General features: G+C 37.2%; 2 protein-coding genes across 2 annotated transcripts in view; both read left to right on the top strand.

The window, feature by feature from the left end:
* Positions 1–16,637, top strand: part of LOC127849916 (protocadherin Fat 4-like) — a 45,805-nt gene extending 29,168 nt beyond the window's left edge. The window contains exons 2-15 of the mRNA XM_052382665.1: positions 5,716–5,889; positions 7,040–7,183; positions 7,865–7,999; positions 9,351–9,536; positions 10,652–10,836; positions 11,564–11,667; positions 12,758–12,920; positions 13,306–13,387; positions 13,679–13,835; positions 14,419–14,528; positions 14,967–15,171; positions 15,432–15,461; positions 16,302–16,387; positions 16,525–16,637. Of these exons, the coding sequence (XP_052238625.1) occupies positions 9,437–9,536; positions 10,652–10,836; positions 11,564–11,667; positions 12,758–12,920; positions 13,306–13,387; positions 13,679–13,835; positions 14,419–14,528; positions 14,967–15,171; positions 15,432–15,461; positions 16,302–16,387; positions 16,525–16,637 (1,335 nt within the window). The 5' untranslated portion in view covers positions 5,716–5,889; positions 7,040–7,183; positions 7,865–7,999; positions 9,351–9,436. The remainder of the gene's footprint in view (positions 1–5,715; positions 5,890–7,039; positions 7,184–7,864; positions 8,000–9,350; positions 9,537–10,651; positions 10,837–11,563; positions 11,668–12,757; positions 12,921–13,305; positions 13,388–13,678; positions 13,836–14,418; positions 14,529–14,966; positions 15,172–15,431; positions 15,462–16,301; positions 16,388–16,524) is intronic.
* The window catches only part of LOC127851689 (protocadherin Fat 4-like), a 163,581-nt gene extending 142,100 nt beyond the window's left edge, over positions 1–21,481 (top strand). Inside the window, exon 17 of the mRNA XM_052385538.1 lies at positions 21,196–21,481. The gene's annotated coding sequence lies outside the window, so the exon portion shown is untranslated. The remainder of the gene's footprint in view (positions 1–21,195) is intronic.
* Positions 21,482–22,822: the final 1,341 nt, after the last annotated feature.

Here is a 22,822-nt window from a genome sequence, read left to right as displayed (position 1 = left end):
TTCTAAACTGGATCAATTTATTTCCAAAGAAGGGATGTCTAGTATATTTATTTCTATATTTAGAATATTTCTTACAGAAATTTCTTTAAGCAAACAGCGCGGACCCTGATGAGACGCCGCATCATGTTGCGTCTCATCTGGGTCTACGCTGTTTACAAAGGCCTTTTTTTCTCGACGCTAGGCATAAATGGGTTAAAGATACGAGCGTAAAAATAAAGGAAAAGTCGTTCGTGTACTACACACTGTACACATGCAAAGCTTGTTAATAGATCCAATATAAACTGAGTTTTACGAAGTTCGCTAAATACGAGTATATCACTTCATATCACTTTTATCACAAATTGTTTGTTTGTTTAGTTAGGATTTTCGTCGTTTTCAATCGTATTTTAATCATACATTTCAATTGAGATACGGAGTAAATGAACTAGAAAGTATGTTAATTTCATTTTCTCTCTAAAAAGAGGACTCCATGTGATCTGCATACTTATGATTTAATCCGGCATTGATTTTATTTCTATTCAACAAGAACTTTTTATCATATCATTAAACGCAACTGAATTGCGAACTATGACTGATATATTCATCCGTTTTTTTCTTTATATCACCATTTCAAAACATGTCAGTGTTCGAAGTTAACCCATAAATGACTAAAGTCTAGAAAAAGGCATTGGCAAACAGCGTTGACCTAGATGAGACGACGCATGCTTCGGCGTCTCATCAGGGTCTGCGCTGTTTGCTTAAAGGAATTTCTGTAAGAAATATTATCAATATAGAAATACAAATAATAGACATCCCTAATTTTGGAAATAAATTGGTCTAATTTAGAAAGATGGGCGGGTCCACTAGGCATAAATGGGTTAAAGGACTGTCCCTGATCCAATATTTGATTGAAATTGATAGATTCGATTTTTACATGTACTCCATGTTTTTGAAGAATGCATTGATTGGCGGATTGCAACAGGTAAACAAATGAGTCTCGCTCGGGGAAAACGGGACATGCGCAATAATAATCAGATTCCTGAATCATTCGAACCTCGTCCTATGAAAACGGGGCTTAATGCATGTACGTAATGTGTTGGACCAGATTATCATGTAGAGTCCACACAGGCTAAGCAGGGACATCAATTTCCGCTGTTATGGTATTTTTTTCTTCTTTGCAAAAATCCAATTTAGTCGGAAAATGTCGGACTGCACAGACTAATCTGGGACGGCACTTTACGCACATGCATTTAGGTTCTTTTTCCAGCAGCGCGAACTCAAATATATAATGGTGTTTTATAATTGCTTTAAATAAGACAATGTTCTTTGTCTGAAATCCGCTGTATTGAATGCTATTAAATCATTTGATTAACCCTAATTTTGAATTTCTGTTTTCCGGAAAGAATACTTATGAAAATAGTACAGTAAAAGGCATATTTCGTTCAAACTTTTTAGGTAAAAGTTGGTCATGCTTTAAAATTTGCCCCCGAAAACATGGAGTTTTGATTTCCATAAAAAATATCGTAATCGCGAATGTTACGTGACGAATATATAGAAGAATAACGTCATTTGATGTGTATCGCGTGTTCAACGTGCTCCTTTCTTTATCTTCTTCGTCGTCTTCTTCTTCGTCTTCTTCTTTTTCTGTAGTTTTTCGTTGTTTTTTTCATGTTGTAGTTTAATAACAGACAACGATGTATATATAGAATATCAGTAAATTACAAATATATTTATTCGACACTAACCTATTTCCTCGCTTTGCAAAACTGCCTTCTAGAAATAAAAGATCCGTTGTTGTTTTATGAAAATTAATGTAAGTTTCTAGTTATGGCTACCTTAACATGAAATGTCTTTTTTTTTTAATATGTTCGGACTTCAAGTGACCACATCCCGTTCCTTTATATCACCAATGTTGTCATTTCCGCATTGGTTTTTTGCTATGTAAAAAGGCCGTAAAACGGACCAGATCCCAAAGCAAGTGGACCCGATCCCGAACCGAAATTAGAAAACAAAATTCCATTCCCCCAGTCTTATGACTTATAATTATTATAAAGTATATCTCAATTTTATTTTTTAAACAACCTAAAGAATATATCACTATAATTTATATGATAGTTATCCAAAATGGCCAGGAAAAAACCTGTTGTGTCAATATTTGTTGACAAAAAAATCCCAATTTGGTTCTTTTTGTCGAAAAAAATATCCCAATTTTTTCACTTGTATTGATTAAAAAATCCCCATTTGACAAGGCTGGGGAAAAAACTGTTTCCACATTGTAGTCATGATAAGTTTTCAAATAAATTACATCATTACATTCGTTGGAAGGATAGTTCGTGCGTTTTTTACTTTTTCGTGGACACGAAAATTCGTGGATTTCAGATTTTGGGAGGAATATTCGGCGGTCATTTTCCTATAAGTTTGTGTTAAAGTTTTGTATCGGTCAATCTAGGTAGTCAATGAAAATTATTGTCCAATGAAACATATGGCATACTAAAAAAGTATAGATCTTTGCCTAAAATCAAAATCTAAAATATAATCCTCAGATAGATCCATATTGTGAAACCTCAAATAAACCTAGATCTTGACTGAAAGGCCTGATTGAGATTCTGAGAACCTTTTTTGTTCATCCAAATCAGAAGTCATATAAAAATATGGCTTGATCTAATATTAATCCCTGATTTCAATCATGAGCCCTGTTTTGTCATGAATGTAAGGCCAATTCACGCTACGTTTTGATTTTTGCCGTTTACATTTTGAGACCTTAATAATCAGAATATCCTTAAAATAAACTGCACTTGAAAAAAAAAGACAATTAAAATAAGCCAAAGATTTCTGTGCTTAGCATTGGTTGCTTCCTCGAAAAACACGTTCAAAAAGTTAATATCTCTTATGATGTTCAATCAAACATTGATCTATCCAATTAACTCTTAAAGGGGCCTTTTCACAGATTTTGGCAAGTTTTGAAGTTTGTCATTAAATGCTTTATATTGATAAATGTAAACATTGGATACAAAAAGCTCCAGTAACATGCGAGAATAAAATTTAAAAAAGAAAACAAATGTAACCCTCAGCAGGGCTCGAACCACTGACCCCTGGAGTCCTGGAGTAAAAAGTCTACCACTTAGACCACTCGGCCATTCTTCCGAATACAATGCCAGATGTATTTTATACTTTATATAAGCAATCCTCGTAGTTTCACAAAATATTACGACAACAACAGAACTCTTCAAATTATTAATTCGTTTCGCGTTGCAACGCTTTATAATTTTCGGGGTTTTAAATCGTCAAAAGATGCATATAATGGATATATTAGAGCATGGTAAATGTTCAGTATTACTGTTTCCTCCCAAATATCATAACTAAAACGAAAATTTGCGAACCTGAATAACTTTTTTTCAATTTAGTCTGTTTACCAAAACGTAAAAAGGCCCCTTTTAATGCGGAAAAAAATATACAGACAAGTGAGTTATTATTTTTAAAATGTTCCTTTCAGATAAAATTTGCTCATAATTGTCTTGCTTTTAATTTCCATTGTCCGCTTTCATCCATTTTAGTGTCCGCAAATAGTATTTTAAAGCTCCCAGCATTGTGATGCCAATTGTCCACCAATCGTATTAAACGCTCTCAGCGCTTTGATTTTCATTTCAGCCACCGACGGTGAACGACCTGCCTCGCAACATTTACGTCGGCAATCTGGAGACCCAGGAGCGGTACCTGTACACTCTCAACGTAACCGACCCCGACGCGGACGCCTTCGCCTGTTCCCACACCATCACGTATAACGACTCCATCAGCACAAACAGAGAGTTTGTTCTGCGAGAGGATACCACTACCAAAGGTTTTGATTTAATGAGTCTCGTGCTGATTAATCTGTGTTTTTGAATGCATATGCTTATCTGGGACTACACTTTCAGCCTAAACTGAACAGGCTCAGTGCTCACTCTGGCCTTCAGAAAATAATAGCCATATTTTTTTTCCTTAAAAAAATAATAGCCAAAACATATGCGGACTTTTCCGCAAAACGGTACTGAAGGCAAAAAGAAAGAAAAAACCATGAATCTCATTTTATCTATGTTTTATTAAATGTATATCTATTGATTTAAGTTATAATATATATATATACTCAAAAACAAGCATAATATCAGTGTGTCATTTTCTTATAAATATAATCATGGCTTTACAATAAAGAATAAAATCAATGTTGTGGGTGTGACTTAACAAACCAGATCTCAGCTACAGTTACATACACATAAGAATTAAGGGCAGAGGCCCCAACCCACCCAGAGCACTAATTATACTATTTTTTATAGTTTTTCCAATTGCAATTTTTGGTGAATACTAGAAATATTATAAACCACACCTTCCGTATCACCGCATGTGTATACGTCATTCTATTTTTGCTGTTATGAACTTCGAAAATAAATCATAATGGACGAAAAAAAATACAGTATCCGAAAACGGTAATCCGAAAAATTGTACGCGTTTTGCACATGAAATATGCATAATATAAAATATTAATATGCATAATCTAAAATGTGCATATCGTTCGACTACTTTATCTCTTAATACGGCGTTTGCCATCGGCCGCAATATTGTAGGCAGAGGCCAATATCACTTGTAAATGATTTATTCCAAAAATAACACTTTCGCAATGCCGATCATGTTTACATCAATTAACGTCACAGCGCGTGAGTTAAAATACACCACCTTAGTGTAATTCCAAACACGTGTTTCGTTAAAATTAGCTGACCATGGCATATGCCGGGTCCCTTTGAATTGGGAAAACCAGGTTACCTGGTTAAAAATTGGAATCATTATGTTAAAGCAGACGACAAACAGCGGTAATTACGGGGATAATTAGTTGATGGCGATTAAATAATTATTTCATCAAGCAATGTTCAACGTAATCTAATTGCAGAAAAAACGGCGTGCAAAACATAACCAGCCAACAATATTAGCGGCGATTTTCAATAATGACGATAAAATAATAATTGGCGAAAAATTAACAAAGATCTAACAGTTACCGATAACTGGTAAAGCACAGGGAGATTAAAGACGTTTTTTCCGAAATATATCACTGCTGTCGGACACTGATTGAGAAAAATGCTCTAGGCCACAATGTCGCAGAAGTTATTGACGCGTGTATGACAATACACAGGGTCGAGTGTGTACACAGGTAATCTCGTTATCGATTTTTCCTGCTTGATGGCCCGATTTGCAGGCGTTTCGCAATCGCGGGACAACATTTAGTGGCAATTTGTTTTTTTATGTAGGCGGATAAAATAATCGCCATTTTTTCTAGACAATTTTAAGAAATAATAGCCAGTTGGATAAAATAATCGCCATTGGCGATAATGTCTGGCAGCAGCGTGAGCACTGAGGCTGACTGCACAGGTTATTCAGGGTCGACACATTACACACATACACTAAGTCCGGTTTTCACAGAACGAAGCTTGAGTTTTTCAGGGAATTGATTGTTATTATGGTTCTACTAATGATGACAATGGTGATGATGATTATGCTGATACTATTAGTAATTGAGACGATATTTCAATGATGATTTTGCTGAATATAATGATTGACTACGACGACGAGGACAACGAAAACTAGGACGACGACAACGAGGACGACGACGATTATGATACTGATGATGAAATTATGATAATTGCATAGGGTTTTTAATTTTAAATTAAATTTGAAAAGTAAATAATACTTGTCTTTCTTATCCATTGACAGAATGGAAGTTTTATATTCGGGCGGGCGCTCTGCCAAGCCCAGACAACACAAAACCCTACATCAACACCATAGAATGCACGGACTCGAACTCCGGTAGTAGTGGAAGGTACAACATTACCGTCCGTGCGGTGCATGACGAGTTACTTACCCTGCCGAACATTGCTGGTACTGCAAGTAAGTTATATACGAGTTACTTACCCTGCCGAACATTGCTGGTACTGCAAGTAAGTTATATACGAGTTACTTACCCTGCCGAACATTGCTGGTATTGCAAGTAAGTTATATACGAGTTACTTACCCTGCCCAACATTGCTGGTACTGCAAGTCAGTTATAAACGAGTTACTCATCCTGCCCAACATTGCTGGTACTGCAAGTAAGTTATATACGAGTTACTTACCCTGCTCAACATTGCTGGTACTGCAAGTAAATTATATACGAGTTACTTACCCTGCCCAACATTGCTGGTACTGCAAAAAAAGTTATATACGAGTTACTTACGCTCGTTTGATTATTGTCGGCTCAGGTACTACTAAGAAGTACCGAGGGTACTCGTGAGTCTACAACAATGTACTACGGGTACGGACAATACTGCGGGGTATACTGTCTGCACATCTGGTATTTTGAAGTAAAGTAGAGAGTACCCAATATACTTTCAAGTTGTACATGAGCCGATCATGACCGATTGAGCATTGCTTATCAGTACATCAGCACATTAACCCTTTGCATGCTGGGAAATTTGTTGTCTGCTAAAATGTCTTCTGCTGAATTTCTAAAATTAGCATTTTCTTCGATTTGTTTCAAAGAACACTATCAGAATAGCAAACAGTTTGGATCCTGATGAGACGCCACGTTCTGTGGCGTCTCATCTGGATGCAAACTGTTTGCAAAGGCCTTCAAAATCCGGTTCCCGCACTGAAAGGGTTAACTGACAGTAGTTATTTTGGAATAACTTAGCATGCCCAATATCGCTGTCTAAACGAAATTGTATCCTGGCTTACGGTGCTGGCTCATATGTTTATTTATAAACGTTGCACTAAATATAACGTTTTTAGCGATTAACTAATCTTTTAAAATCGCAGACATAAAAAGTAAGTACTCGAAGATCGGAAAGAGTTGTTAACTGTTCTAAAGAACACACCGTAACATGTTATCATGTTTCAAATATTTTTTTTTAATCTTAAAATCTGTTGACTTCAAGAGTATCGGCCCGATGGTCGAGCTCTGCCGTTTGTTATTGTAGTATCGAACATCCGAAATATCATACATGTATTTTTAGTACTACGGATTTTATAAATTTACAATTTCTGTTTATACATTATGCAGACGCCTTAAAGATCGACGCCATTTCAACGCTAAAAGGCAAAACGCTAAAGACGGCGAGCGCAAACAGTCGTGGGGGAAATTTAGTGGAATATAGCCTTGTCAGCGATCCCTCCTTTTCACCAGAATTCTTCACAATCGATTCAAGTAACGTGCAATTTACTTTATCCCTTCCAATTTTACTTATCTCAAATCTAATTTATAGTCATAAAAAATACAGTGCGGCAACCTTTATTTAGCACAAGTGCATATGAACACGACGAGTGTCAGCAAGGAGCAAATAAGCTTCACTCTCGGAAAACAGGGCTTAAAACATGTGCACTCCGCACAGACTTATAAGGATCGACATTTTCTAAGTCTCGTCTAAGCTAAAATCAATTTTATGCGAAAAGTGTCGTCCCTGATCAGCTCATGCGGACTGCACAGGATAATTTGGGACGGCTTTTACGCACAGGCTTTAAGCCTATTTTCAGAATTAGACACATGTATTCAATTATGTTCGGATGAAAATTTCTTTTAAAATTGCCTTAAAGACATCTTAACAAGCTACGTCTTCATCGTTCGCAGTATAAACCAGTTTATGCCTAGTGGACTCTCCCAACCTTCTAAATTGGATCAATTTATTTCCAAAATTAGGGATTTCTAGTATATTTATTTCTATATTTAGAATATTTCTTACAGAAATTCCGTTAAGCAAACAGCGCAGACCCAGATGAGACGCCGCATTTATGCGGCGTCTCATCTGGGTCTACGCTGTTAGCCAAAGCCTTTTTTCTAAACGCTATGCATAAATGGGTTAATCTAACCGGAAGTTAAACATTGCTGCAGGTAATGGGGTCATCAAGGCCAACAGGGACTTCAAGTATCTGGACTCGAGATACCCCACAGTTTACCTGACGATCAAGGCACACGACACTGTGGACTCAATAGACGTCTACGAAACACAGATCGTCCAACTCACAAGTAAGGATCAGCAGACGGTTTGTTGCATAAATCAACTTTAAGGAGTTGCCGGAGGATACCGGAGATAGTCGATGTATCACGAGGAAATAAAGTCTGCGTGAGGCTTAATCGTGATACATCGACCATCTCCGGAAGATTGATTTAAGCAACAAATCTTCTGATGTTCTAGAGAGCGCATGCGTGTTTCGTGTGTACCCAGCATTTGAAAATTTGATCCCTGCCTAATTATATAATTGTTGATGCTAGATTCCAACACTTTGATATTTTCCCCTGCATTTTATGGTACCCAGCATTTTGATATTGAGTCAATACGTTTTGATGTTGGATGCATGCATTAACATAATGGTAACCTGTATTTGAAATTGATTCACTACCTTTTGATCTCGGTTGCCCTCCTTTGTTTGTTTTGGTTCACTGCATTTTTTTAAGCTGAATTCCTTAATTCTGATTTTATATTACTATTTTTACTATATTTTATCTTGTTTGTTTCCCGGAATATTTAAAGGGGCCTTTTCACAGATTTTGGCATGATTTGAAGTTTGTCAATAAACGCTTTATATTGATGAATATTAATATTGGATATGAAAAGCTCCGGTAAAAAATCAAGAATAAAATTAATAAAAGTAGAAAAAGTAACCCTCAGCAGGGCTCGAACCACTGACCCCTGGAGTCATGGAGTAAAAAGACTGCCACTTAGACCACTCAACCATCCTTCCGTATACAATGCCAGGTGTATTTTATACTTTATATAAACAATCCTCGTAGTTTCACAAAATATAAAGACAACAACAGAACTCTCCAAATTATTAATTCGTGTCGCGTCGCAACGCTTTATAATTTTCAAGTTTTTTAATCGTCAAAAGATGCATATAAAGGTTATTTTAGAGCATGGTGAATGTTCAGTATTACTGTTTCCTCACAAATATCATAACTAAACGAAAATTGGCGAATCTGAAACAACTTTTTTCTATTTTGTCAATTTACCCAAACGTGAAAAGGCCCCTTTAATGCTGGAAATATGTTCATGTAATTGAGTGCCTTAAATGTTGATACTAGATTGATACCTGCATGTGGATTGTTTTTCTGAATGCTTGTAATGATATTTGACATTTTGATACTGGTTGATATTTGATTCGTGTACGTTAATAATGGATTCCAAATATTTAGTTTGTAAACTGATCTTTTTAAAAGTAAAAACACTCCGAGTTTTGGATACCGATGTACACATGTTGGTCGGAGTGCGTACTTTAATAATCATGTTCGAAACTTCGCTGAACATTTAACAGTGTATATAAACTTCTACCGCCTCATTCGACGCTGGGTTATATGACGCATGCCACTCCGTTTTTAGACCAGAACACCGTGCCTCGGATCGTCAACCTTGATCCTGGCCTGGCGGACTCCCAGCTCGAGTCGCTGGCCCTAGGGTCCGTCCTAATGACCTTGACAACCGAGGACCCGGACGCTTCGACGACTCTCACATACGCCTTCTCCTGTGTACCTCCAGACGGCAAGAACACGTTCACCATCGACACCAGTAAGTGTTACTCGTCTTAACACATTTATGCTTAGTGGACTCTCCCAGCCATCTAAATTGGATCAATTTATTGCCAAAATTAGGGATGTCTAGTATATTTATTTCTATATTTAGAACATTTCTTACATAAATTCCTTTAAGCAAACAGCGCAGACCCTGATGAGACGCCGCATCATGCATCATCATCTCATCTGCGTCTACGCTGTTTGCCAAGGCCTTTTTTCTAGACGCTATGCATAAATGGGTAAAACGTTCATTTGAGGTTGCATTTGCGTAGTGGAGCTCTGTATGAGCCACGCAATAATCAAGAACTGGGCTTTATGCTCTCCGCTTGTGTTCGTTTAAACGAAATCTGTTATCGAAAATCAAGTGTTAGCGGAAAACGTATTCTCAGATTAGCCTGTGTGGACTGCACAGGCTAAAATGGTATCGCACCTTACGCACATGCATTAATCCTATGTTACCCAGTGCGAGTCTGATGTTATTTGCATAACTATCTTGACCAGCTTGTTTAAGATCTTAACCGGTAAACAAATCTACAAGATTGACGTTTTTATGCTAATATCTCTTTCTGTTAAGGGGCCGTCAACCAGATTTCACGAAAAAAGAAAAGTTCTAAAATTCCGCAATTTTTTACAATTATTAGTTTATATTGATTAAAATAGCACGACTGGTATATTATATTACTTGAAAAGTTGTTAAGTTTTCATATTTTCAGTATATTCGGTAATAAAATTGTACTGTGTATGTGTACCAGGTAACTGCCAGTTAACTATAACTAACGCAAGTAGATTGATCCTCATCGTCACGTGGTAAACCTAGAAATGCAAATTGTGCATGCGTAGTGAATTGTATATATTGTATATATATAATGATCAATCTACTTGCGTTATTTTAAGTGTGCATGACGTTATGTCGCCTATGTTCGCGATGTACTGTCGATTTCACACCGCGAAGTTTTATATATAAATAAAATGATTTAGATTATAAACTACAAAAAATCGTTCACATTAATACATCAAATATTGTTTTACGTTTGTCATACACAATACATGCTCTAAACAACAACGTTCACTTATGTAAAATTCAAAAAGTCATGTGTGTATGTTTTTCAGACGGCAACGTGAAGCTCGCTCAGGCGCTAGATTACGAGACCGTGAAGACGTACACGTGTGGGTTTAACGTCAGCGACGGCACGGCCACGGGAGGTCCGTTCATGTACACGTTGACGGTGCAGGACGCCAATGAGGCCCCCTACTTCTCTGACACCATGTACTACGCGACGACGTCGGAAGGCGCCGTAAGTGGGAATTTAATCCATGTATGCCTAGTGGACTCTCCCATCATTCTAAATTGGATCAATTTATTTCCAAAATTAGGGATGTCTAGTATATTTATTTCTATATTTATACTATTTCTTACAGACATTCCTTTAAGGAAACAACGCATACCCAGATGAGACGCCGCATTATGCGGCATCTCATCAGGATCTACGCTGTTTGCCAAGGCCTTTTTTCTAGACGCTAGGCATAAATTGGTTAAAATAGCATTTCTATTTAAAATCTACGAAAATTTCGTACAATTGTTCGTTAAATAAACTTAACCAATTAAAAATCAGTTTTTCTTATGGCAATTGCCGACATTTCCACGTCAGATGTGGTCTGTTAAAATAGATGTTTGTAGATACAAATTGCTCCTTTCATATTATTGTTTTGCATATCTATTCATAAGACACATGAACACTAAAATGGTGTTCGTGTGTCGTATGAATAGATATATTCGCGGGAATTAATTGTGGGCACAAATAAATGAAAACGAGCATTTTGTATCTACAAAAATCTACCGTTTTATAGTCCTTGGACCTTTTACGCGTGTGTCTAATATTGCAGTTCGTAAGTTTGTCCTGTCATTCAGGATTGTAGGTTTCACATTTATTGCAAATGCGTCAATTTTTGCTGGACGGAATTTTGTCTTTTCAACCGGTAATGTAGGATTCGCACTAATTGCGCTTTCGTCAATGTTTTCAGGCCGGAAGTGTGTCCTTTGACCCGAGTTTCTCGTGCTCAGACCAGGACGTTACGGATGTATCGAAACTGACGTACGCGTTCAAGGCAGCGAATAACAGCAACAGGTAGGTGCGTTTAGGTCGCCGTTGCGTAGTGACCATTCCGAGACCGGGAGGTCATGGGTTCGATCGCCACTGTCGGAGCGATCTTTAGATCTCCCTCACAGATACTTATTATTGGTTCTACCAAAGACACGGACTCGAGGCTTCCGATGATATCGAGCTTAATAGGTTGAAACAAAGACTTCAGCCCAGTATTTTATATGTTATGCCCCCCCCCCCCCCGAACACACACACTCGAAAAAGTACGATGCAAACAACTGTATGTAAGTGTTAAATAAAACAGTGCATGTTATGGAGGAACAGCTGCGTTATTTCTGTGTAATTATGCATAGTAATTTTACTTACTTTAGCATCATAGCATTGATTAATTTTACTTACTTTAGCATCATAGAATTGGTCAGTACATATTGAGCTGTGTGTAACATGTACTCGTCCTGCTCCGAGTTAAGGCCATTTAAAGTATTTCCGAAAAAGGCCTTTTCTGCGTTTTCCCCGTAAAACAGAAACGCCTTTTGATACAGCTACAAATGAACGGTCAATACCAAAAGAGGTGTTACATATCGTGGACAAGCCACGGTCAGCGAGTGTTTGGACATAGTAATGGTACATTAAATGTTTTACACACCAGACATTGCATGTACTTGTTTTCGGTCAGTTCTTAATTTTAACAAACTCCGCATTCTATTGGAGTCTATATGTGTACGCATTTCAGAGACTTTTTAGTTCCGGTCAAAGCAATAATTTACATATTATTCTGCAGTTACTAGGTCGTTGGCGCTAAGGTCTTTTTAAGAACTACTAATATGAAGCTATTTATTTCTTTCACGTGTTACGTTCAGTTATGACGTTATAACTTGCAATCAGAACTATTGCGTGTTTTTAATTAGGTTTGTCAAAAGCAGCTATGACAGTAAGAATTATAGCGTGCTTTAATTTCGTTTTGCTATTTTTTAATCAGCAGTAATAACGTTATACTAGTAGTTTACAAAGAGAACTTTGACCTATTTTGATTTATTGTTTTCGGTTTCCATCACCAATTATGACGTCAAAACGTTCAATGCAATTTATGACACGTTTTGTGCATTTGCGTCAGGTTTGCCATCAACACCGCCGGTGTCATGACATTTAAGGAAAACTATGACGTCGATAAGAACGCTATGCCTTCAAGCGTCGTGTTGACGGTGTTCTGCGTCGACGCAGGAGGAACCACTGGCGTCAAGAAAACCGGGTCTACACAGGTCACCATCACGATTGCAGTATGTGAATTTATTTACCGTACTTTACCATGTATTACGCGCAACTATGTATAGAGCGTACCACATTTTAAAATTAACATTAGGGAGATTTAAAATGCTCGTAATAATAGTGGTAACGTACTGTTATATTATTTTTTGTTACGTAATAGATTAATCTATCCCCCCTAAACATTGTTGAGATATTATGTTTTGCCCTGTTCGTTGGTCCGCCACGCCACTATCACTGCTGTTATTGCCTCTTTCTTCGGTATATATTTAACAGTCTTTCTGAGGTAAGTAGCAATGCATGAATAATATGGACTGTCATTTCGTCGCATCAGCAAACAGCAAAATGCCTTGAGAGAAATAACTAACGATATTTTATAAGATCTGACCAATGTTTCAGGATAACAACGACAACACGCCTACGTTCTCCTCGACGGCGTACACGTTTGACGTCACCTGCAACGTCGCTGGATCACAGATAGGTAAAGGATCACACATTTTTGTAAACTGGAATATGTTCAATGTTGGTGTCGCCATCTAGTGCGGTAGTAACCGGGCCAAAAACCAAGCTTATTCGCACAATGAGCGTGTATCAACCACTTTTTTAACCGGAGAATCTCAAATCACCAAAAGTATTTGTCGACCTTATATATACATGTAGATGAAAAGTTGCGTCTAAAACTGTTGGCATGGTTTTTAGTGTGACGTCATATTCGAGTTAACTGCTGCGTCCAAAATAATGTCCGAAAAAAACGAATGCCTCCTGTTTACAGGTTCCCTGCTAGTGACGGACGCGGATAGCGGAACCAATGCGGACGTGTCCTGTTCCGGCGCATCCGGTTCGTCCTCATCCGCCTACTACACAATCGGCGCAGACTGCAACATCTACTTGTCAAAGTCGCCAGACTTCGCAACCGGAACCACCGTAACGTACGTTGACGCTGAGCCATACTGTGCTTTCTAATGAGCCTCGTTCTTGGCGTAATGCACGTGTGTAAGGTGTGGTCCTAGATGAGCCTTTGCAGTTTGCACAGGCTCTTCAGTGATGGCACTTAACTGGACTTTCCGCAGATGTATAAATCCATGTTTTCCCAGAACGAGGCTCATTTTAAACCCTTCTGTGGAAACGTATTAACCCGTTATTATTTGTCTTCGGTTCGAAAACGCGTTTTATCATGTTTGGAAACAAATCATGATACATGCGGGGTTAATACAAATTAGGCGTAATGTTTCCCCATAGTAAGACATGGCGATGAAAAGCAGAAAACACATCATATAAAGTCTAATATCGTAATAACCGATAACTTCGACGTAGCTGACTGGGAAGTCGCGGGTTCGATCCCCGCCGTGGGTGCGTTCTTTAGATACCCTCTATAGATACCAAGTACTGGTTTTGTCCACGAAACGAACTCGAGAGCGCTTCAAAAAGTCTTCGGCTTTCGATTCAATCGCGCTTAAATAAGTAAGTTTTTACTTATAAAGGACTACTGATACGTAACGTAACGTATTATAGGTACGTCGCCACAGCCGTTGACAAGGGAGCCCCGGCTCGCACGGGCACGTCAACAATCAACGTGATCTTCTCGGGTTGTACGACAACCACATCCACTACGACCACGACAGGTTACAGTATACCTAATAATTGAGATTGCAATGCTATACTCTCTTAAAAAGTAATCTTGATTTACTGGAAGACAGGGTTTAAGTTCATGACACTCGTTTTGTTATTCTTTCCTCGACATTAGTGCAGTAAAAGCATATATGTATACCAAGAAATCACTTTTATGTTTAAAGATTGAGCATACATATGGAGCCTTGCTCCATGGCGGGTTACAATCAACTAAACGTAGCCGAAAAACGTTAAAAAAAATCAGTTACCTTGATTCGTGTCAAGTTTTTTTCAGACTTCGACCATTTTTGAGTTCTAAAATATACATGGTTATATTCAGCTATGAATGGTCTGGAATTTATAGTTATCAGGGTACATACGTTGATTTGTAAACTAAAGTTGAAGTTGTAACATTAAATTAAATGTTTCAATAAGCATATTGTGACGTACAGTGGCAACGACGACGGCGTACAATTTCTTCGACCACAGCGAGAACATCGCGCTGTTCGTGATGTCCCTTCTTATGGGCCTGGCACTACTCGGCGGGCTGCTCTACTGCTGTCTGCGCATGTGCTGCGGCGTGTGCGGCGGCAGCGGCGGCGGCATGAGCAACATGTGCGACTGTCGGCAGTACGGGCGACAGCAGAGACGGGCTAGGTAGTAAAGCTAACTGACCCATACTGTTTGTCACTGATTGTTTTTTAAGTTTAAAAATCATCAATGGTGCCTAATTATTTAAAAATTCTAATTGGAAGGTTATGTTTAACGTGGACAAGCTATTTTTTTTTTAATAAAGTGTTTTTTTTTAATTTGGGACTTCTCATACATGTTTCGTATTTAGTATGTCATAAGCACGGGGACGTAAAATACCGTCGCCAAAGAAAAATGACTTGAAAGATAAATGTGTTTTTTTCCAGATACCCTCCAAGACAGGTCACCCCCGATGAGTAAGTTTATTTCAATAATAAATTAATTCTTTGAATGTGCAAACAACAGATATGGTGATTTTAGTATCAAGAGACACACAATCTGCATATCTAAGATTTTTATTTTAATGAGATATACAAACAACGGACCGAACGTTCGAATTTTATATTAATTTATATGAATACGAGCGCTGCTGTTAGTTAGGTTGATCAAAACCAGCCCTGTTTGTAAAACATTTGGAAAGCTTTTTGACTCATGAAGCAGAAGCAACTGAAAAATAATTGAATGGCGATTAAGATGCAATTCATTGAGACAATTTGTTACGTATGATAATATGAGACGCGTTCTGAGAAAACTGGGTTTAATGCATGTGCGCACAGTGTCGTCCCAGATTAGCCTGTGCAGTCCGCACAGGCTAATTAGGGTCGATCCTTTCCTAAATTGGATTTTTGCCAAGAAGAGACTTCATTTAAACGAGAACTTTCGTAAAAGCGGAAAGTGTCGTCCCTGATTAGCCTGTACGAACTGCACATGCTTATCTGGGACGACACTTTACGCACACGCATTATGCCCAGTTTTATCAGAACAAGACACATATAGTCAACGTTCGTGATTATTAAATAAGGTGCATCTTAATGTTGTCCTTTGAAAACAATAACAGCTAAATATATACTAGAGATTTGGTAAAGACTAGATTGCAATTTGTTAATTTTTAGAAAGATAAAAACTCCCAGAAAACAAACATTCAAGCGATATTCACAACTTGTGACTTTATATGGTCATACTTCTACTAGTACTTATAACAATCCTTATATTCATGCAACGATATTTATCTTCTTTTCCTTTTTTGTTCATTTCAGACCACCACGTAAGTATTTACTTGATTTTGTTTGTTCTCAGTTCGACAGTCAGTCAAATATAATAGAAATACATCTCTTAAAAATTCGTTTTCAATTTTACTTATTTACAAATAACCTGAGTATTATCATTCTTTTAAAAACTATAGCCAATCGCGTTCAAGTTTTCTGTCGTCATCTCATTAAAACACTATATATCACACGACACGTGTCTCGTTAATTTCAGGGAAGTACCGCCCTCCGTCCCCTCGCCAGCCGACTCCGCCCCCTAAGATCATAGAGCGCCAGCCGCAATACATCCGGACAGTGGCGAGACCCATCTCGTACGGCCAGTTGTAAGTTGTTTGATTTATGTACATCTGAACATGTGAATTAAGCTTCGTTCTCGGAAAACTAGAACTTCAACCCTTCCAATTAACCTTACTTTTTACTAGCAACTTCAACCCTTTCAATTAACCGTACTATTAACTAGAGCTTAAACCCTTCCAATTTACCGTACTATTAACTAGAACTTCAACCCTTCCAACTAACAATACTATTTACTAGAATTTCAACCCTTCAAATTAAAAATTAGCCATTCTAGTTACTAGAACGTCAACCGTTCTAATTTACAGTACTATTAACTAGAACTTCAATTCTTCCAGTTAACCGTACCATTTACTAGAACTTCAACCTTTCCAATTAACCCTACGTTTTACTAGAACTTCAACCTTTTCAATTAACCATTCTATTTACTAGAACTTCAACACTTCAAATTAACAAAACTATTTACTAGAACTTCAATCCTTCAAATTAACCATACCATTAACTAGAATTTCAACCCTTCCAATTAACCGTACTATTTACTAGCAACTTCAATCCTACCAATTAACCTTTCCTTTTACTAGCAACTTCAATCCTTCCAATTAACCGTACTTTTCACTAGCACTCAACCCTTCCAATTAACCGTACTATTTACTAGAACTTCAACCCTTCCAATTAACCATACTTTTTACTAGCAACTTCAGCCCTTCCAATTAACCGTACTATTGACTAGAACTTCAACTCTTCCTATCAACCGTACTATTAACTAGAACTTAGACCCTTCCACTTAACCGTACTTTTTACTGGAACTTCAACATTTTAAATTAACCGTACTTTTTACTACATCTTCAACCTTTACAATTAACCATACTATTTACTAGAACTTCAACTCTTCCAGTTAGCCATACTATTTACTAAAACAATTCAATTAATCGTAATGTTTACTAAAACGTCAATTCTTCCAAAAACGTACTATTTACTCAAACTTCAACTGTTCCAATTTACCGTACTGTTTCCTAGAACTTACACTTTTCTTATTAAGCGCCCTAAACCTTTTATGCATTTGCATTTTTTTAAATAAAGTTTCTAATCTATCTGTTATAGTAAATGTGAGTTTTTCCGTATTTTCGTGTGTCTTTATAAATAAGCCTCGTTCTGTGAACACTGTGTGTGCGTAAAGTGTCGTCCCAGATTAGCCTGTAAAGTCGGCTAAGCCCAATCAGTGACGACACTCTCCGCCTAAACGATACTTTCTTAAACGAAAAATTTCATAAAAGCAGAAATTGTTGTCACAGATAAGCATGTGTGGACTCAACATGCTTATCTGGGATGATACATTACGCACAAGGCATTAAGCCTAGTTTTCCCACACCGAGGCTCAAATCACTGCGTGCCACACTCATTCTTGTGCGCATCTCGTGTTGCAGACAACCTATGCAAAGTATGCGGTTGGTGCGTACGCAACCTCTACCCCCGGGCTACTTTCCTTGATCCCGGGGATACCTTCACTGAACAACTTCCTTTTGGACTACTTTTTCACGTGTGTGCTACTTTTCCTGACTAACAGGGACTATTTGTTCCACAAATGTGCATGCATGAACAGTGTATATACTTCTGTGATATCTTGCGATCCATTAGATGATATTTATGTGTGTTGTTGCTATTGTTTCTTGGTGTTGTATGTATGCTGATCAGAGACGTGATTTGATCAAATATATTTGAGCCGCGCTCTGTGAAAAGGGGGTTTAAGGCATGTGCGTAAAGTGTCATCCCAGATTAGCCTGTGCAGTTTGCACAGGCAAATCAGGGACCACACTTTCCATCTAAACTGGATTTTTCCTAAGAAGAGACTTTCTTTAACCGGCAAATATCATAAAAGCGAAAAGTGTCGTCCCTGATTAGCCTGTGCAAAATACACAGGCTTATCTGAGACGACACTTTACGCACATGTATTAAACCCCTTTTTGACAGATATATTAAAATATAAAAGCTCCTCATTACATGGACGAATATCACGGCCGTTAATCCCGCGCGCCATCCTTTTTTGAGATGCATTAATAAATAAGCCAATGCAACTTCCGAGGTGGCGCTCAGGTCCGGATGTTTTGAAATTTCATGGATAATTGTACATGGTGATTAGCTTTTATATGTTGTTGTTTTGTTTTTTCAAAATATTTCGCACTATTTTTAAAATCGGTCAATGGATTGCGATTCAGAGATTATAAATAAATCCACCTCGGAAGTAGCAATAGCTCATGTATTAATGCATCTCAAAAAAGAGGTGGCGCGCGTGATTAACACCCGTGAGATGGAACAGATAAAAGGCACTTGTTCACAGACCTTTTCTTGCTTTTGAAAAATGTGATTAAATATGTTTACTAACAATCTATAATGATTTAAATAGTCTTAACTAATTATAATAGCAAGACAAAAAGTTGAATAAATAATACTGCCGTCCCCGAGATTCGACCCCGGGTCTTCTGGACGACAAAGCCCGCGCTCTTTCGTTTAGCAACGCATTCATTCATCTTGCGTCATGAAACATTAACGCAATAATGGTACTCTTTTTTTCAAAACTTACGGGAAAAAGCGTTGCAAATGCTTTATTGTTTTACCGATTTCGAATCATGATTATACGTTAATTAATGAACAAATATTTTAAACATTTTTCTTAGTCAAGAGCGTCGTTTCGCTTGTTAGAACATAATGCGTACATTATTTTTTTAAACCCAGTATATGGCAATAATTATAAAAAATCGTCATTTTACCAAACTGTGAACAAGTGCCTTTAACCTACTATACTATGAATGCTTGTGAATGACTCACTTTAAACTTGAGACCCCCTCATTATCGTAATTGTGTGACCATACTGTGTCAGGGTGCAGAGTCAACGGGGTTTACAGGGATTTACACACGGGCAGGACCGAATTGAATACACCGTTAAGAACTTTATTATTGCAAATATCTCAAGTTATTGAAATACATTTGCAAAACTCTTTAGTGCATAGAAGACATTTTTTGCAGTTTGTGCCAATACCTTAAGGTATAAGAATAAATCATTCAATGCGTCTGAAATCTGTGCCGAATTTCACGTATCGTGAAGCATAATAGTGAAGTATACATTGAATTTTTGAACAAGAATACAGTCTTATTAAATACAGTAATTCTGATGTATTTCACATTGCTACAAGCGGAATAACAATCCGTCTTTTATGCACTAGTTGAAATTCTAAACAAAAATTGTTAAAATGTTAATTGGAAAAAAACAGGGACCTTTACAATAGGTCCCTGGAAAAAGCAGCACTTACCGGCGTGTTTACATCAATTAACGTTTAATTGGGAACCCAACAAAGTCACGTGATCCTGCACCCTGTACGTTATGACTGCTGTCTTTAGGCATCTAATCGTCTTCCAATTTTGAGATTCTTCATGAACAATATTTATATATAATTTAATAATTATCAATAAATGTCAACAACAGCTTTAGTGGGTATTTACTCTAATTAGTCCTTTGTTTTCCCTTATAGTTTGTGTGCGTCTCTGTTTTCTATTTTTCAACTGTACTCAGAAAACATAACTCATACATTACAATATAATTCCATATAAAGAAGTCTCAGTCTGCAAACACAGTTGCGATTCGCAAACAATTTAACCCATTTATGCCTAGTGGACTCTCCCAGCCTTTTAAATTGGATCAATTTATTTCCAAAATTAGGGATGTCTAGTATATTTATTTCTATATTTAGAATATTTCTTACCGAAATTCCTTTAAGCAAACAGCGCAGACTATGATGAGACACCGCATCATGCGGCGTCTTATATCATGCGGCGTCTCATCTGGGTCTACGCTGTTTGCAAAGGCCTTTTTTTCTAGATGCTAGGCATAAATGGGTTCAGCCTTGTTCTTGGATAACTGCGCTTGATGCATTTGCGTCGAGTGTCGTCCTAGATTAGCCTGTGCAGTCCGCGCTGGCTAATATGGGACGACACTTTCCGCCTAAACTGGTTTTTCGGTTAGAAGAGGCTTCCTTTAAACGAAAAATTCCATAAAAGCGGAAGGTGTCGTCTCTGATCAGCCTGTGCGAACTGCATGGGGCTTATCTAAGAAGAAACTTTACGCACATGCATTAAACCTCGTTTTCCTAGAGCGCGGTTAATATAACTTAGTCATAAATTGCGTCCTTTCTGACAAAACTAGTCTTTAATAGGGGGTAATCACGTGATAGTCAATATGGCGACGTCCATGCCGAGGCAGGTATTTTTCGCCGTGTTGTACCCTTTATTACTCGTATTAATGTTTTAAATACTTTAAGATTTAGAGGCTTAAATGTGGTATCGAGAAACATATACTACTCAAAATTACACTTTGTATAGTATGTGTAATTTGAAGTTCACCCCTAGCTACATTCGTCCAGCGTCACGCAGCAATTGTTCAGCAATACATAAAATTAAAATCAAAACACACATTCTAATATCAAAACCTGCAAAATAACAATTTAAATTAAATTAAATTGAAGATAATGTAGAGTAAAAACCTTATTAAAAAGTGATCCTTAGCAAATTTTGAGTAGTATAGTTTTAATTTTCGTTTCAGTCCCGGTGGCGGGGGTTACATGCGACCACAACCAATACTGCCCGGCTACTTTCCTTAACCATGTGTCACGTGATCGGATAACCTGAATGCCACGTGATGGGAATACAAACGTGCGATATGAACTCACGTTTTAAATAAGACCAGACGTTTAGGCGTAATACAGACCGTTGTGTGGTGTGTTTGTTATGTTTGATAACAGTTTTGTAAAATTGTACATAATTCTATTATAAATAATGAAATGTTTCAAAATTTATGTTGTTTCAGTGAATATATTCGTAAACATGAATTGACTTAGTTTCTGAGTGTTTATTTCAGTATGTGTAATTTACTGATAATTATTGTCATCTACCGGTGAATTCGGAGGGGACTTAAGGTTTGCGCTCAGTGCGTCAGCCCGTCACACTTTTCTGGATCCTGAAATAACTTTAAAAGTTCTTCATATTTTTTCATGAAACTTGAAACATGGATGGATGGCATTATGGAGATTATGCACGTCATTGCATGTTCTTCCTACGTCAAGAATTATGGTTACTATGGCAACAAAAAGACTATAAATATTGCTAAAAATGGTGGAGTTTCACCGGTAGGGAATTTATATTGCTTGGTAAGTGTTGCTGATATTGGCTTTAGTTACAAATACTGTTGATTGTTCCAATGGTGTGACCCTAAAAGCGGAGTCTACTTTTTTATTATATACCTGCTTTATGTTACTAAACAATACAAGTTGTATCAATCGGTAAAATAGATCTGCACATAAATAATTCCCGTATTATGCTACTCGCTAGTTTTCCAATGCCGTATTACCATACTAGCCGGACTACTTTAATGACGTCCCTTTGAATGCAGAAAATTATAAGAGCAATCTTGGTTAATTATGAATGCTTAAAATCATGTTTTTTCTTAAATGATTCAACGTTGTTTATAATATAAGGAATATTACGCAAGTCAATTGTTACAAGTGTTTGTATCAGTCTCGTGGCTTGCGCTATTTCATATCACTCACACAAGCCACTGGACTGATGCAAACACACGGAACAATTGACTAGCGTAATATTCCGTATATATATATATATATATATATATATATATATATATATATATATATATATATATATATATATATATATATATATATATATATATATATATATATATATATATATATATACATATATATATATATATATATATATATATATACATATATATATATATCTGTGAAAACGAGGCTGAAAACATGAGCGTAGTGTCGTCCGCACAGGGGCGTCGCATTCAGCTTTTTTTCATCTCTTCTTAACAAAAATCTTTTTTTTACAAAGAGATCCTGCTAATATGAGACTTCACTTGATGGCGTATTTTGACGCATAATTTGCAGTTGCATTGGGGTATTTGAAACAACTTACCATCCGGCTGAATAGCATATGGATTATAAAAAAATATTTAAAAATAATCGCCTATTGCACTTTTCCACTAATTCAAAATTTCCACTCACTTTATCTACGTATTGAATTCACAGCAAAAACAACCTTCTAACCTTAACCCATTTATGCCTAGCGTCTTGAAAAAAAATGCCTTGGCAAACAACATAGACCCAGATGAGACGCCACATGATGTGGCGTCTAATCTG

Source organism: Dreissena polymorpha, chromosome 11 (assembly GCF_020536995.1).
Source record: "Dreissena polymorpha isolate Duluth1 chromosome 11, UMN_Dpol_1.0, whole genome shotgun sequence".
Classification (NCBI taxonomy): domain Eukaryota; kingdom Metazoa; phylum Mollusca; class Bivalvia; order Myida; family Dreissenidae; genus Dreissena; species Dreissena polymorpha.
The sequence above is the reverse complement of the archived record's forward strand: the minus strand, read 5'-3'. Positions and strand labels throughout refer to the sequence as shown.